The sequence below is a fragment of the Pelodiscus sinensis genome, chromosome 1, assembly GCF_049634645.1.
Source record: "Pelodiscus sinensis isolate JC-2024 chromosome 1, ASM4963464v1, whole genome shotgun sequence".
In the NCBI taxonomy this organism is placed as follows: domain Eukaryota; kingdom Metazoa; phylum Chordata; order Testudines; family Trionychidae; genus Pelodiscus; species Pelodiscus sinensis.
The window spans coordinates 75,351,353-75,369,659 of NC_134711.1; the positions used below are offsets into that span (position 1 = coordinate 75,351,353).

At 38.1% G+C, this 18,307-nt stretch overlaps 1 protein-coding gene across 1 annotated transcript; it reads right to left on the reverse strand.

The window, feature by feature from the left end:
• Positions 1-3,658: 3,658 nt before the first annotated feature.
• Positions 3,659-16,594, reverse strand: MGAT4C (MGAT4 family member C). The gene is made up of 4 exons (XM_006114008.4): positions 16,466-16,594; positions 12,915-13,067; positions 7,829-7,976; positions 3,659-6,140 (listed from the first exon to the last, which is right to left on the reverse strand). The coding sequence occupies exons 2-4, from the start codon at positions 13,041-13,043 to the stop codon at positions 4,984-4,986; spliced, it is 1,434 nt and encodes a 477-aa protein (XP_006114070.1). The 5' UTR covers positions 13,044-13,067; positions 16,466-16,594; the 3' UTR covers positions 3,659-4,983.
• Between the last annotated feature and the right edge of the window lie 1,713 nt (positions 16,595-18,307).

Genomic DNA, 18,307 nt, shown 5'->3' on the forward strand with positions numbered 1-18,307 from the left:
CATTTCCTATTTAGTAGGTGTGCAACTGATTGTACCTTCCTAAGTGGAGTATTTTGCATTTGTCCTTATTTAATTTCATCCTATTTACATCCCATTCTTCCAGTTTGTCCAAATCATTTGATATTTTAATCCTATCTTCCAAAGCATTTGTAACCTCTCCCAGCTGAATATCATCCACAAATATTTTAAAGGTACTCTCTATGCCATTATCATAATTACTTTCAGTGGAATCCCCTCGTATATCCCAACTGGTTGTTGTGAAGTACTGCTGTGGTCCCATATGAAAAAGTGCCATTTTACATCACCTCATTTTACATAGCACGGGTCACTGCTCTTAACTTCTAACTCATTCAAACATGCAGAACTCACAAACATAAATGTCAGTTGCAATCAGTCAGTGATGGCAATTCCACCAGGACTGGTAAAACATTTCAAAATGAAGGCCGGTTGTATCTGCAGATAAAAAGATATCTGTGTTCCTTTTCAGAGTTTTCCAAGGTGAAGGACTTTAATTTTGATTTCCTTTTTAATCCAGCTAAGAACAGGATCTTCATTTGCTTTCTTAAAAAAACAAAACAAAACAAAACAAAACATTATCTGTGCCTAACACAACAGAAAACTGGCTAAACTCTAAAACAGATCATATGAGATCAGACTGACATAAAAACAATACATTCTTATAGCACCTTAGTAAAGTCTCATAATTAAAGTATATACAGTACAAGGAATAAAGAATGACATGGTATAACCAGCCAACCTCTTGGGTTTGTAGAATAAACTTCAGTAAAGTAAGGCTAGTTTTTTCCTCCCTTACTCACATTAACTACTGCTTTCCTCCTCAACCAGTCACCAAAGGGATTGTCCACCTTGAATAAGGATGGAAACATAACTCTTATTAAAGAAAAAAAACCCACGGGCTTTACATTCTAAGAAGTATTTTCCTCTTTGACACACATTTGCAACTCCAGGTAATGCCAGTGGATTATACATATATGCTCAGTGGAAAATAACTCTATTAATAAGCGAAGTACAGTATCATATTTTAAATGGTTCTACATTTCCATTTCATTACAAGCAAACTGGACATTTGATCCACGAATTCGCATAAGAAACACACAATAATAAAAACATAGGTACATCTGTACTCACCAGTGAATAGAGCTATGTGAAAATACCAATTATTTGCTTCATCAGAAGTCGCTGGTGAAAACAAGAAAATCCAGTATTTTGGGGAATGCTGGTGAGAATTCACCAATTTCAGTCAATATTATCCTTTTTGCTAAGAAACAGCTTTTCACAGCATGGATGGCAAAATTCTAAACTTGGCAAAACTTGTACATTTTTTCCAGAGGGAAAAGTCATCATATTCATAGCAGAAATATATTCTTTCACGTGTAAAATTTGTCAGTCATGTTCACAAACATGAAGTTCATCCTGATGCAAAGGAATAAAATTAGTCCCACATAAGCAGTGAAAATAGGGTTTGAAGTGGGATTTAAGTGATGGGAGGGCATTTGTGCTATTCTTCTACACCAGGATATATTTCAACTGCCCAAAATTGTTGCCATAACTGTGAAATAGTTTGTTTTTCAATAAACACAGCAACATGTGCTTTCCCCCAGCTTTTTTAATGGCAAGATTCATGGTGAGCACAGCTCTATACATGGTTTTAAAAATATTTACTATTTATGCTTTAAAATACTAAATAAATTATTTCACATTTGTGCAGAGAACATTTAACTATTCTAAAAGATTCAAATTGAATGGGCATCTTAAACCTTGGGATTGTATGTATTATCTGTCCTAATTCAGTATGTATTTGTTTTGGAAACAGCATTTTTATATATATAACCAGGAAGCTAGTTTCTCCATCAGCTTTGAGGTATTCAGTGCTCCTTATTGAAATTTGTCACTAATGGTAAATTACCAATGAAGCAAAAGAAGAAATTATTGTATATTTAAAGGGGTATTAGGGTTGACCATAAAATTAGCTGGTTACCATGGGAAAAAATTAAAATATAAGTCTTTCATGTATATTTAGATAAGTATTGGCTTAAGCTTAGTGGGTATTTTTAATTGAGCTAAACTGCAGTGGTGTCTGACATTGAACAGCCACACTATTTAAAATGTCTTATTTTCACAGAGATTAGGCTTCTAGATAGGTATTAAGAAACAAGAAAAACAAAGACTCTTCTCTTTGGGAAGGGGACACTTTTGTGAGCTTCGTAAAAGTATTTAAGAAGACCATCCACTTTAAAGTACATTGCTGTTATAAGTAGGGATTTGCCAAACCTGTATCTGAATTTAGCAGGATTTATGAATCAGGAAAAGCAATTAGATTGCTGCTTCTTGTAGACCTGTGAATAATCTGGCCTTTTGAAATAGCCCTGCCAGGTTTGCTGGTAGGCAGAGTACAATATTTAGTTCACTTCTACTTGGAGTTTTTGGTCAGTACAGGCATTCTTGCAATTTAATCTTTACCTCCCAGATTCAGCTGAAACCAGGACATGTGATTTATTGATTACCGCAATATTCATGAGACTAGTAATACAGTGTTCATCTGTGTGGCTACTGATATACTCCTGTAACTTCCAGTACTTTTAAAAAAAGTTTCTGGAATGCCTTAAGAATGACAAGATTTCCTATTTTATTTGATAATCCAGATGTGCTTATATAGCATGTATTGTGTACATATGGGGTCTGAGTTTGTGAAGTGTTAAAGCTCACAACACCCACTGAAGTCAGTAGGAATAGAGTTCCTGTGAATAGGTGCTCAGTACCTCAAAGGAACAGGCCTAGATAGTATATACATATACAGGTTATACATCCCTTAACTGGGACTCCCTGGTCCGGCAACATCTGTGATCCATACCAGACCACAGATATTTCTGAACCATAGAGCCCAGGAAAAGGGAGGTCTGGCAGTGGGGCAGGAATATGTTAGGGGCACCAGCAACCCAGTGTGTGTGTGTGTGTGGTGGGAGGAAGGAATGGGAGGCAAAGTAGGGAGTGCTGTCCCCAACAGTGGCCAGGGGGCCCTGTCCCCACCCATAGAGCTCTGGCCTCGGCCCTCTGCCCCAGCCCTGGCTGCACAACTCCAGGCCTGGTCGTGGAGTCAGGTGGCTGCGAAGCTCCTCTGCCCCAGATGTGAAGCCCTGGGCTATGTCTAGACTGCAGGCTTCTTTCGAAAGAGGCTCTTTCGAAAGTATCTTTCGAAAGAGCCTCTTTCGAAAGAGAGCGTCTAGACTGCACGCGGAACTTTCGAAAAAGCGGCTTGCTTTTTCGAAAGAAAGCACCCAGTGAGTCTGGATGCTCTCTTTCGAAGAAGCCCTATTTACATTCAAGAACGCCTTCTTTCGAAAGAGGAACTTTCGAAAGAAGGCGTTCTTCCTCGTGCAATGAGGTTTACCGCCGTCGAAAGAAAAGCCGCGTTCTTTCGATTTAATTTCGAAAGAACGCGGCTGCAGTCTAGACGCAGGTGAAGTTTTTTCGAAAAAAGGCTACTTTTTTCGAAAAAACCCCTGAGTCTGGACACAGCCCTGGTTGCAGAGCTCCAGCCATGGTGCTCCTTCCCAGCAGCAGCAGAGTCAGCAGCATTTAGATAGTCCTGGGGGGCTGTGGAAGCAGCGGAGGCAAGCTGGAACCCTAACCCAGTGGCAGCACAGACTAGTAGGGGAAGGACCCTCAGCAAATCCCCTCATTCGGGAGCAGTCAGGTCCCGAGGGTGCCGGATCAGAGAGGTCCAACCTGTAGTACCAACACATCATCTGTGAAAAGATGACTCCTAAGCAAATTTATTCAGCACTGAAAAATCTGAAAAAATTCAAAACTAACTTGACAAATTATTTACTTCCCACATATTCAGCAAAATCAGTATTCTTGTTTTTGCAAATGGCATGAAATGTTTCTCACAGCTCTATTGCATAGACATCAGCAGGGAGGATCATTTATCACCTTAAGCCTCTACTGCAGAACCTTAGAGATCTTTAATTTGCATCAGACAAGAGATGGACATCTAAACACTGAGTACAAATTTTTTCTCCCAGACTGTACAGTAGCGTTCAGCTTTGTGCAGGTCCCCCCACTGACATCACTGGGAATGCTGAATGTACTGGAAGAAAAGAATATTAAAGATAAAAACTACAATCAGACAAATCCAAGAGGATAATTTTATCCTTAAAGCTCAGGGGCTGATCCTGCAGTTGTTATTCAACCAAAACTCCCTTTGACTGTGTAAGTGCTTGAACTAGGATTGCAGAGTTGTGTCCCAACTGACAGAAAATACAACTAGTGACCCACTTCAATGCCAGGACTCTGGGAGAAGAACAAAGCATATTTTCTGAGACAGGATAGTGGATGCAGTTATCTATTTTTACAGTATTATTATGTCAGATTTATAATTGTACATGTATTTTCATTTAAAATAAGTCGCAATGTTTAACCACACTGTTTTCTTACAGTGCTCAAATGAAATTGCAAGCTCCATTAACAAACTTTCATTATCACAAGTGTCTTTCAAACAAATACAGCACCAACTATTGTACAAACATGTACTACCATCTGATTATTAATTTATATGTGGATACGATAGAGTCAAATTTCATTTGACAACATACTAGTCAAAGCCTACGAAACTTCTGAATAATGGAAAAAGCATTGGCTTTGTTTAGTACAGCACTTCTTCCCAAAGGAGAAATGAAAATAAAAGAATAAGGTATCTGAATCTTAAGAGATGGATGAGAACTTGTTTACATTTCCTATAAAATTCAAACATTCCAACAAACTAGTGTTTGTATATTGCCTGGTGGACGAGTAAAAAATAAATTGCTTTTGCTTGTTTTTTATAATAGTCCCAGATTTCCAGTGTCAGTAGTAAGTAATTGGAAGTCAGCCAGTCAGTCTGTTTAGGGAATGACACCAGTTAGGACCCAACCGATGGCATTCACTCTACTATGAAAGAAGGAGGACATCAGTAATTTTGTCTCATTGATTTGATTGCTGAGATGTCCAAATGCTAATGCTCCTAATGATCAGCCATTCCTTTTGACTTTTGGTAACAAGTATTCTCATGCAGTTAATATCAAAGAGAACTTTGTGCTCCACATCTGTCATTTCAAAATTTCCATTTTTGAACTCCCCTAGTCTCAAATAAGTAGTACACTGCCTCCCTTTTTTGCTCCCTACAATTTTTTCCCCTACTTCCAGGGCTCCGTGATGTAGGATGTCATTCTGTCGGTCTTCTGTTCCAGTGATAACTTTAATTTTAGTGATTTTAATAGGCTTTTCAAATACAATCACATAGAGATCTCCAGTAGAAGGAGCTTTGCCCCAGAAGTACTCATCAATGCTGCTGTAAGCCTTGCTTGCTTCATAGCTTTCAAATACATTCATGTTTGTATGAAGATTTGCAGGTGGGTTGTCAGGGATATCAAATGAATCCTCTTCAAAGTCATCATCTTTTAGCTTGTTCTCAGCTCCTTTGTAGGATGAATAGTATCCCATGTGCTGGAACAGGGATGGTTTAAAACGGATTACATCCTTCTGAGCTAACAACCCACGGAAATGGATCAGCAGCCAATCACAAGGCATTTCCTGGTAAAACATGAGCAAAAAATGAGCCAGGCGTGGAAGGTCATGGGAATGGTACAGCTTTCCAATATAGCCCAGTTTGGAAAACTCTAGAGTCACCCAATAGGAACCTTCTCGCGAGGTAATTACTTTCTTAACGGCAGACAAGAAGTTTTTAGAACATCGAACATCATCTTCTAGCATGACATAATAATCAGAAAGATTAGCACAAAAGTTAAGCAAAAAAGCATAATCTACATTTTGTTTGGATCGGAACTTCACGCGGTCTTCTGGGTCATTATAATTTCTCTTAAGGCCATCTAGTACTGGATAGTATTCCTCAGGGGCATGGATAACCATTAACCTGCCAGCAATGATGTGATGGGCAAATTTCTGTGAAATATCCTTGACCATCCCTTCACACCAGGATGAGTCAAAATCTGCTAGGTGAACCACCACCGTAATTTCCTTCAGTTCCTCATAACTTGACTGCTCAAATATGGACTTGATCGTCTCGAGCAAATAATTCCCCTTTTTCCGTTTGACTGAGGCTAGTCCAATTGTAAGATACCCTGTGTAAAAGAAAATTCAGACACAAAGATTAACTGAAAGTGAATCAGACTTGGAAAATCATATTGCAAGAAAGTTAACCTCCAGACCTCCAGTATATTAAATAAACCTTCTGAATTATGAAGTCTGAGATGTTTGATATATAAATGTATTAAGCTGTACGAAAAAAAAGAAGATTGTTCTCTGCTTTTTCACGAAAGAAGGATTGTGTGGCAAGCAATTTGACATATGGAGACTATTGAATTAAACATTAGTTTGTTAACTGCAAGAAGTGTTGTGAAATGGAATAAAGCCAAAGTGATGTATGCATATATCCCTATTAGAAAAAAAGAAATACATATAGACAATGTCAATTCTATAAAGAAATGGGACTGAAAAGCTATGGCTCACAAATTGTTCTTTAGCTCAAGCCACTATGAAAATAGCACAAAAGTAGGAGTTAAAGATTAATTGCCTTGCTTTTACTTTTTAATGGTAACAAGCTTAATTACATTTATACATAGTTTTACGGACTTCTAAACTCTTCATGGATGATTTCTTCTAGTTTTTTCAGTTTTAAAATGTTTCCCAATTCTCTCATTTTTCCTATTTACAAAATTCCTTTATTTTCTTGAGAAATAGAAGTACTAGATTTGAGACAAGTAAGTCAGATTCTGCTTAAAATATAATAGAATTTACCATTGAAAATTTGTGGTTCTATAAATAATTTTTAGTCCATTTAAAATCTTTGGGGTGAGATTTGACTTTCAAGTGTATGACCTTCTACGGTATTTGGAAATAGCACTTCCCGTGCATACAGCATGGGCCTAATTCTTTCTAATATTCGTGAAAAAGTATTCCGAATCTATTATTAGAATCTAGATGGTTGGATGGAATGCAATCTCTGTTGGACTTGTGAGCCACTTTTAAAAAATTCAGTTTGTCCTTCCCTGTTTTATGTAAAAATGAGACCATGTTAAAGCTAAAGTGCTTCATTTCCACTCTAGCTGACCAAAACTCTTTGTAAATATTTTGACTTGCAAAATGCTGCAAAAAATGTGAACATGGGCGAAATATTGTAATCATGTTCCAACGTGGTGGTCTGTGGCTTTCTTCTAGGCTGTCTACTCCAAATGGAGTTGTAGTACAAACACCCCCATTGTCAGCACTGCCTTTCTAACCCCTAACTTCTCAAACTTTATTTAAATTAAAATTTACATTGCAACCCAGACCCAGGACATGAGGTGGGTGAGGCAATATTTTTCATTGGATCATTTGCATAAAGCAAGAATAATCAGACTAATTGAAACAGTCCTACCTGAGTGCAGGAAAATCAACCACCTTTGTAGGCTATAGTGCTGGGGTTGCATCCCTCTATGTCCCAGCTTATGGAATGACCTGCATGCCCTATTCATGTTTGTTCTCAGCAACAGGATCCACACAAGTGAGGGCCCAAAGGTTCTAAGCATTTCAATCCATGGAGACCCAAGTGTGTACTTTCATTGTTACCCTATATCATCCCAGTGCAAAAGTACCATGGGAATTCTATGGAACAGGCAGCATTGTGAATTTCACCATGGGTTAATAGACTTTTCAGAAAAGTTCTAAAATGAAATAACTCATGATTTCAAATGATTTCAGCCATTTCTGAAGAAAACATCTGAGGTAACATTTTACTTCATTTAATTAAATGAAGATTCTGGTTACTTACTTTTCCTTTGCAAAGGTGTGCCAGCTAAGTAGCGATAGGAAACATTTATAGATCCTGAGAAATTTGACAAGTCTTTAAAAGTGTGAACGTAGCGTTCTGAATTAAGCTGGTGTGTGGCTGTTTCTCTGATTAATTGCTTGTCCCCTTCCTAGTAAGATGAAAGGAGAAAGAAAGGAAGAGCGAGCATAGGAGCAAGAATACATGGAGAGAAATAAATTCATGAATGCCAGCCAAAGAGACAAGAGGGTCAGACACATTTCAAAGAATAATCTTTGTCATAGTTTTCTGGAAAAAAAAACATTTAAATCTCACCTTATTTTTAAAATCCATTATCTGAATATTATATGTTGTTGGTTACAAGAAATGTGTCCTATAGTTTCAGATTGAGAGTAATGGGGAAAGAGAGGAAAAAAACATTGAAGATCTATCTGTCTAGAAGAATTGAGAGTACTATAGTATCATCAGAAAAATGCTGCTATATTCAAAGTAAGACTTACTCCCCCTAGACAGTACAGTGGGGAAATTTTTAACACATTTTTGAGAGATTAAAAAACTGCTGCAGGTGAAACATGAAATAATATTCTCAGAGCTAAAGCAAGACTCACTTTGGCACTTTCCTGAATATGGCCCACTCCTCCTCTGATCCTTGATGTGCAGGGGAAGCACACATGCTGTACTATGGTGAAGGATGCTGGTGCTTTCATCCACTGTGTTTCTCTGCGTCAGTCTGCTTTTTTGGCAGGGTAAGGTAAGATTATGGCCGTACCTTCTTCCCATCCCTCCCGTTTCTCTTTGAGCGGAGGCTCTCCATACCACTATGGCATACACTGTGCCCCACACGCACCAACTGTCTCTTCTTAATGTTTAAGCAAAGAAGAAAATTTTCCATTAAAGCTGTGGTGCCATGGAGATGATGTTACAGTTAGGAATCTTAGTTCGATCACATTCAGTGATGTAAAGTATCAGAGGGGAAACCGTGTTAGTCTGAATCTGCAAAAGTGACAAGGCGTCCTGTGGCACCAAGTGGGTCTTTTCCCATGAAAGCTTATCTCCAATAAATCTGTTAGCCTATAAGGTGCCACAGGACTCCTTGTCACTTATTCAGTGATGTAGGACCTGAGAGGAGTAAGAAAATTACTTGGCAGTTTCACATGTGTGCTGTGATACATTCCATTAATGCATCACAAGTGATCTGAGCTTTGACTAAAAGAGAGCACTATGCAATACACAATAATACTGCTATCAAGAGTGGAAAGGACAAAAAGAAACATGTATTTTGATGTTATAAAGGTTCAAAATTGGGGATGTATAAAGTCTTTTCTTTTATAACAGTAAGAAACACTTCCAGAAACCTATTTTAGGTTCATGTTAAGTTCTCTATTTTTCTTTTATAGAAGAAATAAATAATCCATTTATTAGTTGATTCAAGTTCTATTGGCTAAAATCCAGATGCAGCTACCTGAACTGCTATGCTCTCTTGTTCTGCAAGGTCTCCCGGGGTAATTTCTTTCTAATGCTGCTTGGCTACCTTGCATTTACTGATAAGTTATGAAACAAAGCTTTATGCTTATCATTTTTCCAGTTGAGAATGTAAGTCAATGGACTCATGGATACTCATACAGCTGATCCACTAGCCCCTCTGGTTACTCAGTTTCCTGATTTTCTGAGATGGCTCTTGTATTTTGTCATTAAGTATTTACCCAGAGAAGAAAGTAAGTGTAGGGGGAAGAAGCAGGCAATCAGGCAGGCAGGAACATACACATTTTGTGCTACATTTGTTTGACCTTGTGAGATTCCCGTACCATTTCTGGAAACTGAGGGGGTTAATTACCTCTCAAGAGACACTTTGCTCCTCAGAGGATCCATCCCCATATGCAATATTGCTGTTACTTTCATAGTGCCCCAAAGGGTACTCACATTTACTATAGAAATCGAAAGATACAGTCCCTTCTCCCTAGCACTTGCAACCTATAGTAAATGCTTAAAGTCAGCACTGAGCCATGCACATTCTGAAATCCAGCTAAGGTGAATTCAGTGTTCATGGAAGTTTCTGGGACCCATTGATCAGCATCAGGGCACATGGAGCAATTTCAGCATCCCCACATTCCCCTGCCAATGTGCATCAGCACTGCACATCACATACGCGAACTGCCATCGTACCACTCAGGCTGCTTTTAGCAAAGTTGTCTTTGCTGCACTATTCCCCAGTGGGCTCCCGTGATGAAATGGAGATTTCAGTGCCCACTCCAACAATCACAGGACAGTCAACACTTTTGCGCAGCGGTAGTGAGTGGATGCTACTGAAGACATACAAGAGATTCCAAACCAAATTGGTAAAGCTCCAATATCCATATTTTTCACACTTAAAAAAAACTGTCTAGGTAAGTCACTGGTTTGTCTTTAGCCTACGGGGACACAATGCCATTCCAAGCTTCTCTTCTTAAGCATGGCTTTGTTTTGCAAACACTAACACAGACCCAGCTTTTCCATTGGCTCACAAACTCCAAGGTGATATTCCCCTTTGCCTCTTTCAGTCCTTCCTGCAGGGTTCTTTCTTGCTTTATTTAGTTGAATACCGCTCCTCCCCTCCAGGCTTTCTCCCCAGCAGTTTCCCACTATTTCCCATCCCAGGGGACTCCCTACTCCTCCTGCTCCTCCTTTCTTATTAACTGTCTAGCACTTTATAGCCCCAGGTACTGTCCTACACTCTTAACTACAATTAAACACCCCTGTCTGTGTCTAAACTGCAATTAAACATCCCTGCCTGTATTACCTGACTGGGCTCCGGGTGCAGAACACTACAACTGCAATATAGATGTTCGGGCTCAGGCTGGAGCGCCAGTTCTGGGATCCTTGCCCCTCATGGGTCTCCTGAACATCTATGCTGCAATCCTTTTACAATCCTTCAGCCAGAGTCCTGTGAATGTGGGTCCAGTGACATAGACCAGACATGTATGTTTAATTGCAGAGTAGACGCACCCATTGGGACTAACTGTTCTGGCACTTAAATGTGTAAGCCATCTTTTCACAATCCAAGTAAAGGAAAAATGCTAAGAACTTCACACTGGATGTGGGGAGGAGGAAGGGGAATTACAGCTTTATTCCTATACTGGACTGGATATCTGAGAAAGGTGAGTGGGGAATGATTGATGGGACTTTCCAGAGGCAATGGCTAGCAGAAAAGCTTCAGTAAGTGCTACTCCACACATATGGACTCGGGATGAGCCTTGCTGTGAGTTTCCAGTTCCCTACATGTCTTTTTTTCCCTTGCAAATAGGCTCTTCGAGATATTATTTCTAATCTTCTCACATTTATACTGCTGATCTTCTTCCTTAGCTTTGAAAACATTAGTTGGACTAGAGGAGCTGTCAAACTTGATCAGAGATCAAGAAAAGAAAAGAAAAGAAAAGAAAAGAAAAGAAAAGAAAAGAAAAGAAAAGAAAAGAAAAGAAAAGAAAAGAAAAGAAAAGAAAAGAGCCAAAAGCCTTACACATTTGAAAAATGTTTGATGGACCATAAAGGTATCAGGAGATATGGAAAAACTGTCAGCAGAATGTAAAAGACTTGGCTGGGAGCTACATGAGCTGAGACATGTCAGATTTGTGATGTGAGAAACAATGAAAGAAAGTAAATGTTTCTTTAAAAAAAAAGACAAATTAAGAATAAGACATCAAGAGAGTCAGCGAACTAGACAGAAAAGGATTTAAAAAACAAACCAAAAAAGAAGCAGGTTCAGCAACAATACAAAAGCACTTTCAGAAGCATCTGGGGGGAATCTGAAGCAATTAGCAGAAGCATGAGAGGCATCAAGGAGAGTGCCAGTGGGAGAAAATATGCTAGAAGCCAGGTCAAATTTTATCACAACCAGGAGATGATGAATAAATCAGATACTGAACAAAACCTCAGTGCAAACAATGTCACTAGAGGAAGTGATATATCAGAAGTGAAGTGGTAAAGCAGAAAACATGGATTCTCTTTTGGATTACTTGAAAAAGGCTTGGCTAGCCCTGATAATATAACAATACTACCTGTTAACTTTTTTTAAAATCACTATTTCAATTTAGCGTACATTTGACATTGTATGGCTCATTATCACTAGTTTAGTGATTGAAGCAGCTAACTCAGGTGCTTTAAAAAATCCTACCCATAAATCATATGTTTACAATAGGTACCATGAAAATTTTGAGCTTCCAATCATACCTTTTCACGTGCCAAAGCCCAAACATAGGACACATGGCAAGACAGACACTTAGAATTAGACAGAAAAATAAATATTCATGAAAGAAAATTAAGATGATGTGGGATTAATTCCTGTTGAGTCTTCTGTCATATTAATTGTAATGCCACGTGCCTGGGTGTGTCATTGTCAGCAAGGACTGAGCCTGGGGTTTTTAGCTCACATGATTATCTCAGAAGTAAACAATTTTCAGTAATCAAAATGAGGGGAATCAAATTACATGCAAAATGGGGATAATTGTGTAACTAAAATGGAGAATATTCAAGAAGTATGGCTCCACAGTGTGCTAGATACCTTACTTGATAACTTACTAAATACCTGACTTTAACAGGGCTCAAAGAAGAACTAGATAAATTCATTGAGGTTAGGTCCATCGATGGCTATTAGCCAGAATGGGTAGGAATGGTATCCCTAGTCTCTGTTTGTCAGAGTCTGGAAATAGATGACAGGAGAGGGATCACATGATGATTACCTGTTCTGTTCGCTACCTCTGGGGCATCAGGCATTCACAACTGTTGGAAGACAGGATACTGGGTTAGATGGACCTTTGGTCTGACCCAGTATGGCTGTTCTTATGTTATAATATCTGCAGTGTTCCTTAAGCCTATATTGGGACATACTGTGATATGTTACTTCTATAGGAAGAAAACCTCAAGATTTTAATGCACCTTCTCATATTTATATAATATGAAACATTTTGAGGAGACTCTACTATGAACAGCTCACTAAACCAAGAGAGTTGCAGCTGTCATTTTGACTTCCAGCAGTTTCTAACTTGCCTAAGTACTTGTGGTACCATGTACTCTACGCTTGTTCCATGACCCCTTCCCCTCCACCTAAGGAACTTACCAAGACATAACCATCTTCAATGTATAAGTTCATGAACAGCAGGCAAATGACAAGCACTCCTAAGAATGATACTGCTGATCGTTTCCTCAAGCATCTCATTTTATCCAAATATTTCAAATTGAGCCTCATGTGAAGAAAAATATACAGTGTCTCCTAGGAGAGAAAAAAACCACAATGTTACCACATTTTTTGAATATGCATAGAACACAATCACTTAGGGCTTGTCTACGTCACAGAGAAGATAAAAGCTACCACAGTCGATCTTCCAGAGTGTGAATTAGCAGGTCTAGTGAAGACACTCTAATTCAAACTAAGAGGGAACTCCCGTCAGCAACGGTCGTCCTGGTCCGATGAGGAGTAAAGGAAGTCAAAGGGAGAGTTTGCTCCCATTGTCATACTGCTGTGTGGATGGTGCCAAAATGTGATTTAAGCTAATTAATGTAGCTGGAATTGCGTATCTTAATTCAAACTTATCCCATAGTGTAGATATAGCTTTAGAGACTGAATCACAGCTGTTAGTATGTGCAATACTTAATGTATTTGAATTAGAAATGGTCACGAACTGGAAAACAAACTTCTAATCGAAATAGCCCTAAATTTTGAGGGATTCTGAACCTGAAAACAGATTATTTTTTGTGGCTCATATTCATGTCAAGATTAAATCAGAAAGACCATTTTTCTTTAAGATACTGTCCATTACATTTTGTTAATTATTTTATCAAGTGTCACTCACTGACCTGATAATGAATGTACTGCATGGGACTATATTTTCATAAATTGAGCTATAGAATGGTTTATGAAATTATTAAACTACACATATAAAATAAATATTGACATGCCAATAAACATCCAAGATGACAGAAAACTGATCTAAACACATGTGGATATTTTTCAAAGATTTTGCACAATCATTTTGAGAACTTTCAGGATAAATAACATTAAAATCCCCTGGAAGTGAAAATTGCAATCCATATTTGCTCTGATAAATTGATTAAACATATCAAACATTTTGAAGAATTACTCCACCAGATTCTAAATAACAGTGAAGCATACTCACCATATTAATAATAGCAAATGGCTCACTAGATACAGATCAAAGATAAGATGTGGAATAAGGAAGTTATGTGTATACTTTTTAACTCTTATTAGAATATAAACAACATGATAATATAAAACAAATAAGGAAATAAAAATGAGTGAATGGTAATTACATTTACAGTTACAATTAATAAGCCACATTCACCACTCAAATCCTAAGTATGTGGGAAATCAGATTAACCAAGTATGGAAGGAATAGGGGATATGGTAGAGAAACACAGAGAATGGCTAGGCTGATCCTATACTTTGTTGATCCTGAGCAGCTCAAATGGCCTAATGAGACTATATTTAGAGCATCACATTGTCCACCTCCCCCCCCCCCCCCCCCCCGCTTCCAAGCCTAATTATGTATGAAAACAAATATCAGGACTCTTATCACATTTTTTCCCTAGAAAGTTACATGAAAACAGCCATATTTGTAATACCAATAATTTGTTTTCCAGTGAAATATACTGGAAAAGAAATGGATCTTTGATAATCATGGAGTATATCTTACTTTTCCCTTTAGCAAGGAAAATGTTGCATTCTAACCTGGCTTTCTGATGACTTTAATTATTGATTTTGTATTAAAAGCTGATAATATTCTGCAGGATTGTTTGTTCATTGCGGAGCAGGCCAATATTTTGAAGATAAAAAAATCTACAAACTATTTTGTTACAAATTTGAAATTTAGTTAAGAAAATGATGTTGCAAGTATATCTTTATAGTGTATTGCATGTTAATATCCTACCACCTGCTGAAAATATATCTTTCTGTATTATAAATAGTTTCATTTCTATGGCTTGGTAGATTGCTTACTTTTATTCTGTAAGAAATTACAAAGAAATAAGTTACAAAAGGAATAATTCTCATATCACTGACCAAGGATGGAAAAAAAAGTGTGGTATGTGTGTTGGAGAAATGATGCAAAGTGATAAAGCAATAAAAAAGGTCTTTTTTTATTTCTGCTTTTTCTTTTATAAGAAATGCTAGAGCTATAAACGGACCACAAGTAGTAAGAAAATCCTACCTGAATATGAAGTGATACTAAATTGTTAATTAAATTATTGTATTGCCCTGCATACAATTGGCAACTAGAATGTGTGCTATGATATGGGTTGTGGGTTGTTTCAGTTACATGAGGATCCCCTAGCAATTTGGATGGTAATGACTGAAGCTCCACCACGATTTTGCTCCTTTTACTAATAGTATGTAATGATGTCACAATAATACACGTAAGAAGTTAAAAAACACTTATAGATATTAAAGGGGGTACACTGACCCTTTCTCTAAAGTGGTTGTTGTCAAAGGATGGGATGGGAATTAGAAGGCAGGTTGTGTTCAATCTCGGGCAAGGGCTAGCCTGATTTACAAAAGATCAAGTATGTTTGCATACTTGGATGTTAGCAACATTGGCAACTTTGGGGTTAACATTCCAGACTCCCTTTTTATTTTGAGATCATGCAAGATCTCCTTGTTAAGCCAAGCTGGTCTTTTGCCATATTTTCTATCTTTCCTACACAGCGGAATGGTTTGCTTTTGGGCCCTTAACAACGTCCCTTTGAAATACTTCCAACTCTCCTCAGTTGTTTTTCCCTTCAGGTTGCTTCCCATGGGACCTTACCTACAAGTTCTCTGAGCTTATCAAAATCTGCCTTCCTGAAATCCATTACCTCAATTGTGCTGGTCTCCCTTCTACCTTTCATTAAGATCATGAACTCTATTATTTCATGATCACTGTCCCCCATACTTTCTTCCACTTTCAAGTTCTCAACTAGTTCCTCCCTATTTGTTAAAATCAAATCCAGAACAGCTTCTCCTCAGGTAGCTTTTTCAACCTTCTGAAACAGAAAGTTGTCTCCAATGCAGTCCAGAAACTTATTGGATAGCCTGTGCCCTGCTGTGTTAGTTTCCCAATATATGTCTGGATAGTTGAAGTTCCCCATCACCACCAAATCTTGGGCTTTGGATAGTTTTGTTAATTGTTTAAAAAAGGCCTCATCCACCTCTTCCACCTGGCTAGGTGGCCTGTAGTAGACTCCTAGCATGACATCACCCTCATTTTTTACCCCTTTTAGCTTAACCCAGAGACTCTCTACACAGCTATCTCCTACGTTCATCTCCACTTCAGTCCAAGTGTGTACATTTTTAATATACAAGGCAACCCCTCCTCCCTTTTTTCCCTGTCTGTCCTTCCTGAGCAAGCCGTATCCTTCCATACCAACATTCCAATCATGCGTCCCATCCCACCAGGTTTCTGTAATACCAATGATATCATAGTTGTATTTATTTGTTAGCAATTCTATTTCTTCCTGCTTATTACCCATACTTCTCACATTTGTATATAGGCAGCTAAGATACTGATTTGATCTTGCCTCCCTGTTGTGCCCTGACCCTCCTTTCTCCTTGCCATTATAGGCCGTAGTCCCCCCCATTTCCAACCCATCTCCCAGTCCCGCACATTCAGCACTTACCTGTGGGCTTTGCTCACCTGTCCCCGTCGAACCTAGTTTAAAGCCCTCCTCACAAGGTTAGCCAGTCTGTGTCCAAACAAGGCCTTCCCGCTCCTGGAAAGGTGAACTCCATCTCTGCCAAGCAGTCCTTCCTGGAAGAGCACCCCATGGTCAAGCACCCCGTGGTCAACATGTATGTCTTTAATCTGTATTACTTTATATTGTGCATCATAGACATGGTTATGTCAAGGCAGTCACCAATTGATTATTGTCTCACTGGATTATCATAAATTGCAGACCATGGGGTGGCAGAAGCACAAGTGAAGAACTACAGAAACTGTTTGAGAGGTGGTGCTGTGTACAATAAGAATAATTCAGCTTGACTCCGAGAGCACAGGCTCAATTTGTAGTACAGGCTTGTAGAAGAAAATCTTCATATGTTTCCTGGTCATATTTAATATGGAAATTATAATAATAATGAACATTACTGTTTGCAAATAGGGTTCACAATAATTTGAAGGATAAAACAAAGGAAAAAGTCAATAATTTTGTTTGTATGTAAGAGCCAACTATAGATGCATACCAATTAAATCCAGAAGAATGCCACAGTTATATTTTAAGAAATGCATCATATACACTACAGTATGTTCTCCAGACAATGTACTGGCACTGGCTCTTACAAACACTAGATGGCACAGTGTACACACATTTTCTATCATATCAGCGTGCTCTGTAATAGGTATTTCTTCCAATCAGCTTATTATTAATGCATTGCTTTTCTTTAGCATACTTACAGTATGTGCTTTTAGGAAACATTCCTTGCATTTTCCCAGAACTGCTGCTTTGTTATAGTTCAATTTTCAGCTTCTAACATTTAATAATGAAAGTGAAATTTGTCAGAAGAAAACTTAATATTTATTCCCTGAATCTGCAAATTCAGTCAGCCTCTTTCGAGAAAAAAAAATTCCTTGGCTTTTTTAATAGTGGTGTGACATCATTCTTTATGATATTTTAACATAAATATTTACAAATGCTAAAATCATAAAAGCTAACGCTCTGATTTAAAAGAGGTCCTGAACTCAGCATCCAATGTCACACCCTCTATTTTGCATGTATATATTATATTACCTTTGTGTTTCATTCTCTCATTTTTATATGGAATTAAATAGACATCTAAGCAATATAAATATAGCTGCTTTTCAAAACCTGCCCTGAATGATTTCATATTAATTAATGAATGAATTTGAGAATTTTCTTTGCTATTCTAAAGAGGACTTGTACTTTCCTGATTATTTTTTTTCTAGCGCCTGCTAATGTTTATATCTGAAATTTTTCTTGACTTTAGAGGTTCAGGCAGCATGAACAGGTTTCTTTTGATAATTTTGGTTCATTCTCTTTTTAGCTCTTTTGAGATACACAATCTCATGAAGTTACAATAATGAAAAACTGTTCTTTATTGAATCTGTAACTCTGGGAAACTTGTGCAATAATACAGAGGTCAAGATCGATTTTCACATTCCATCACTGCACTTTCTCTTGCAGATAAATAATCTCTTCTTTATGAGCCAAGTCCCACTCCCACTGATGTCTCTAAAAATCTCAGACATTTGGAGACCACTCTACAACCTGCTCCGAAAGTCTAAATTAGGTCTTTGCTTAAGGCCTCAAGCATTGTTCTCCCTAATTTTTCCATCCATGTGCAGAATAAATTTTGTTATGTGCATCAATGCATATGCAAATGTGCACCACCAGTAGGAACCCATGCAGCTGGCTATGGGTGGCTGTGGGTGCTCTGCTAGTAAGCTGGGTGGTACCTGAATCTCTCCTGGGTGCTGCCCAAGCACTTATTTTATAGGGAACACT

Coding starts and splice junctions, on each gene's coding strand:
- MGAT4C (XM_006114008.4), bottom strand. CDS start 13,043: ATGAGGCTCAATTTGAAATATTTGGATAAAATGAGATGCTTGAGGAAA. Junction 7,977..12,914: donor TTGAAGATGGTTATGTCTTG/GTAAGTTCCTTA, acceptor TCATCTTACTAG/GAAGGGGACAAGCAATTAAT. Junction 6,141..7,828: donor CACACCTTTGCAAAGGAAAA/GTAAGTAACCAG, acceptor TCTTTTACACAG/GGTATCTTACAATTGGACTA.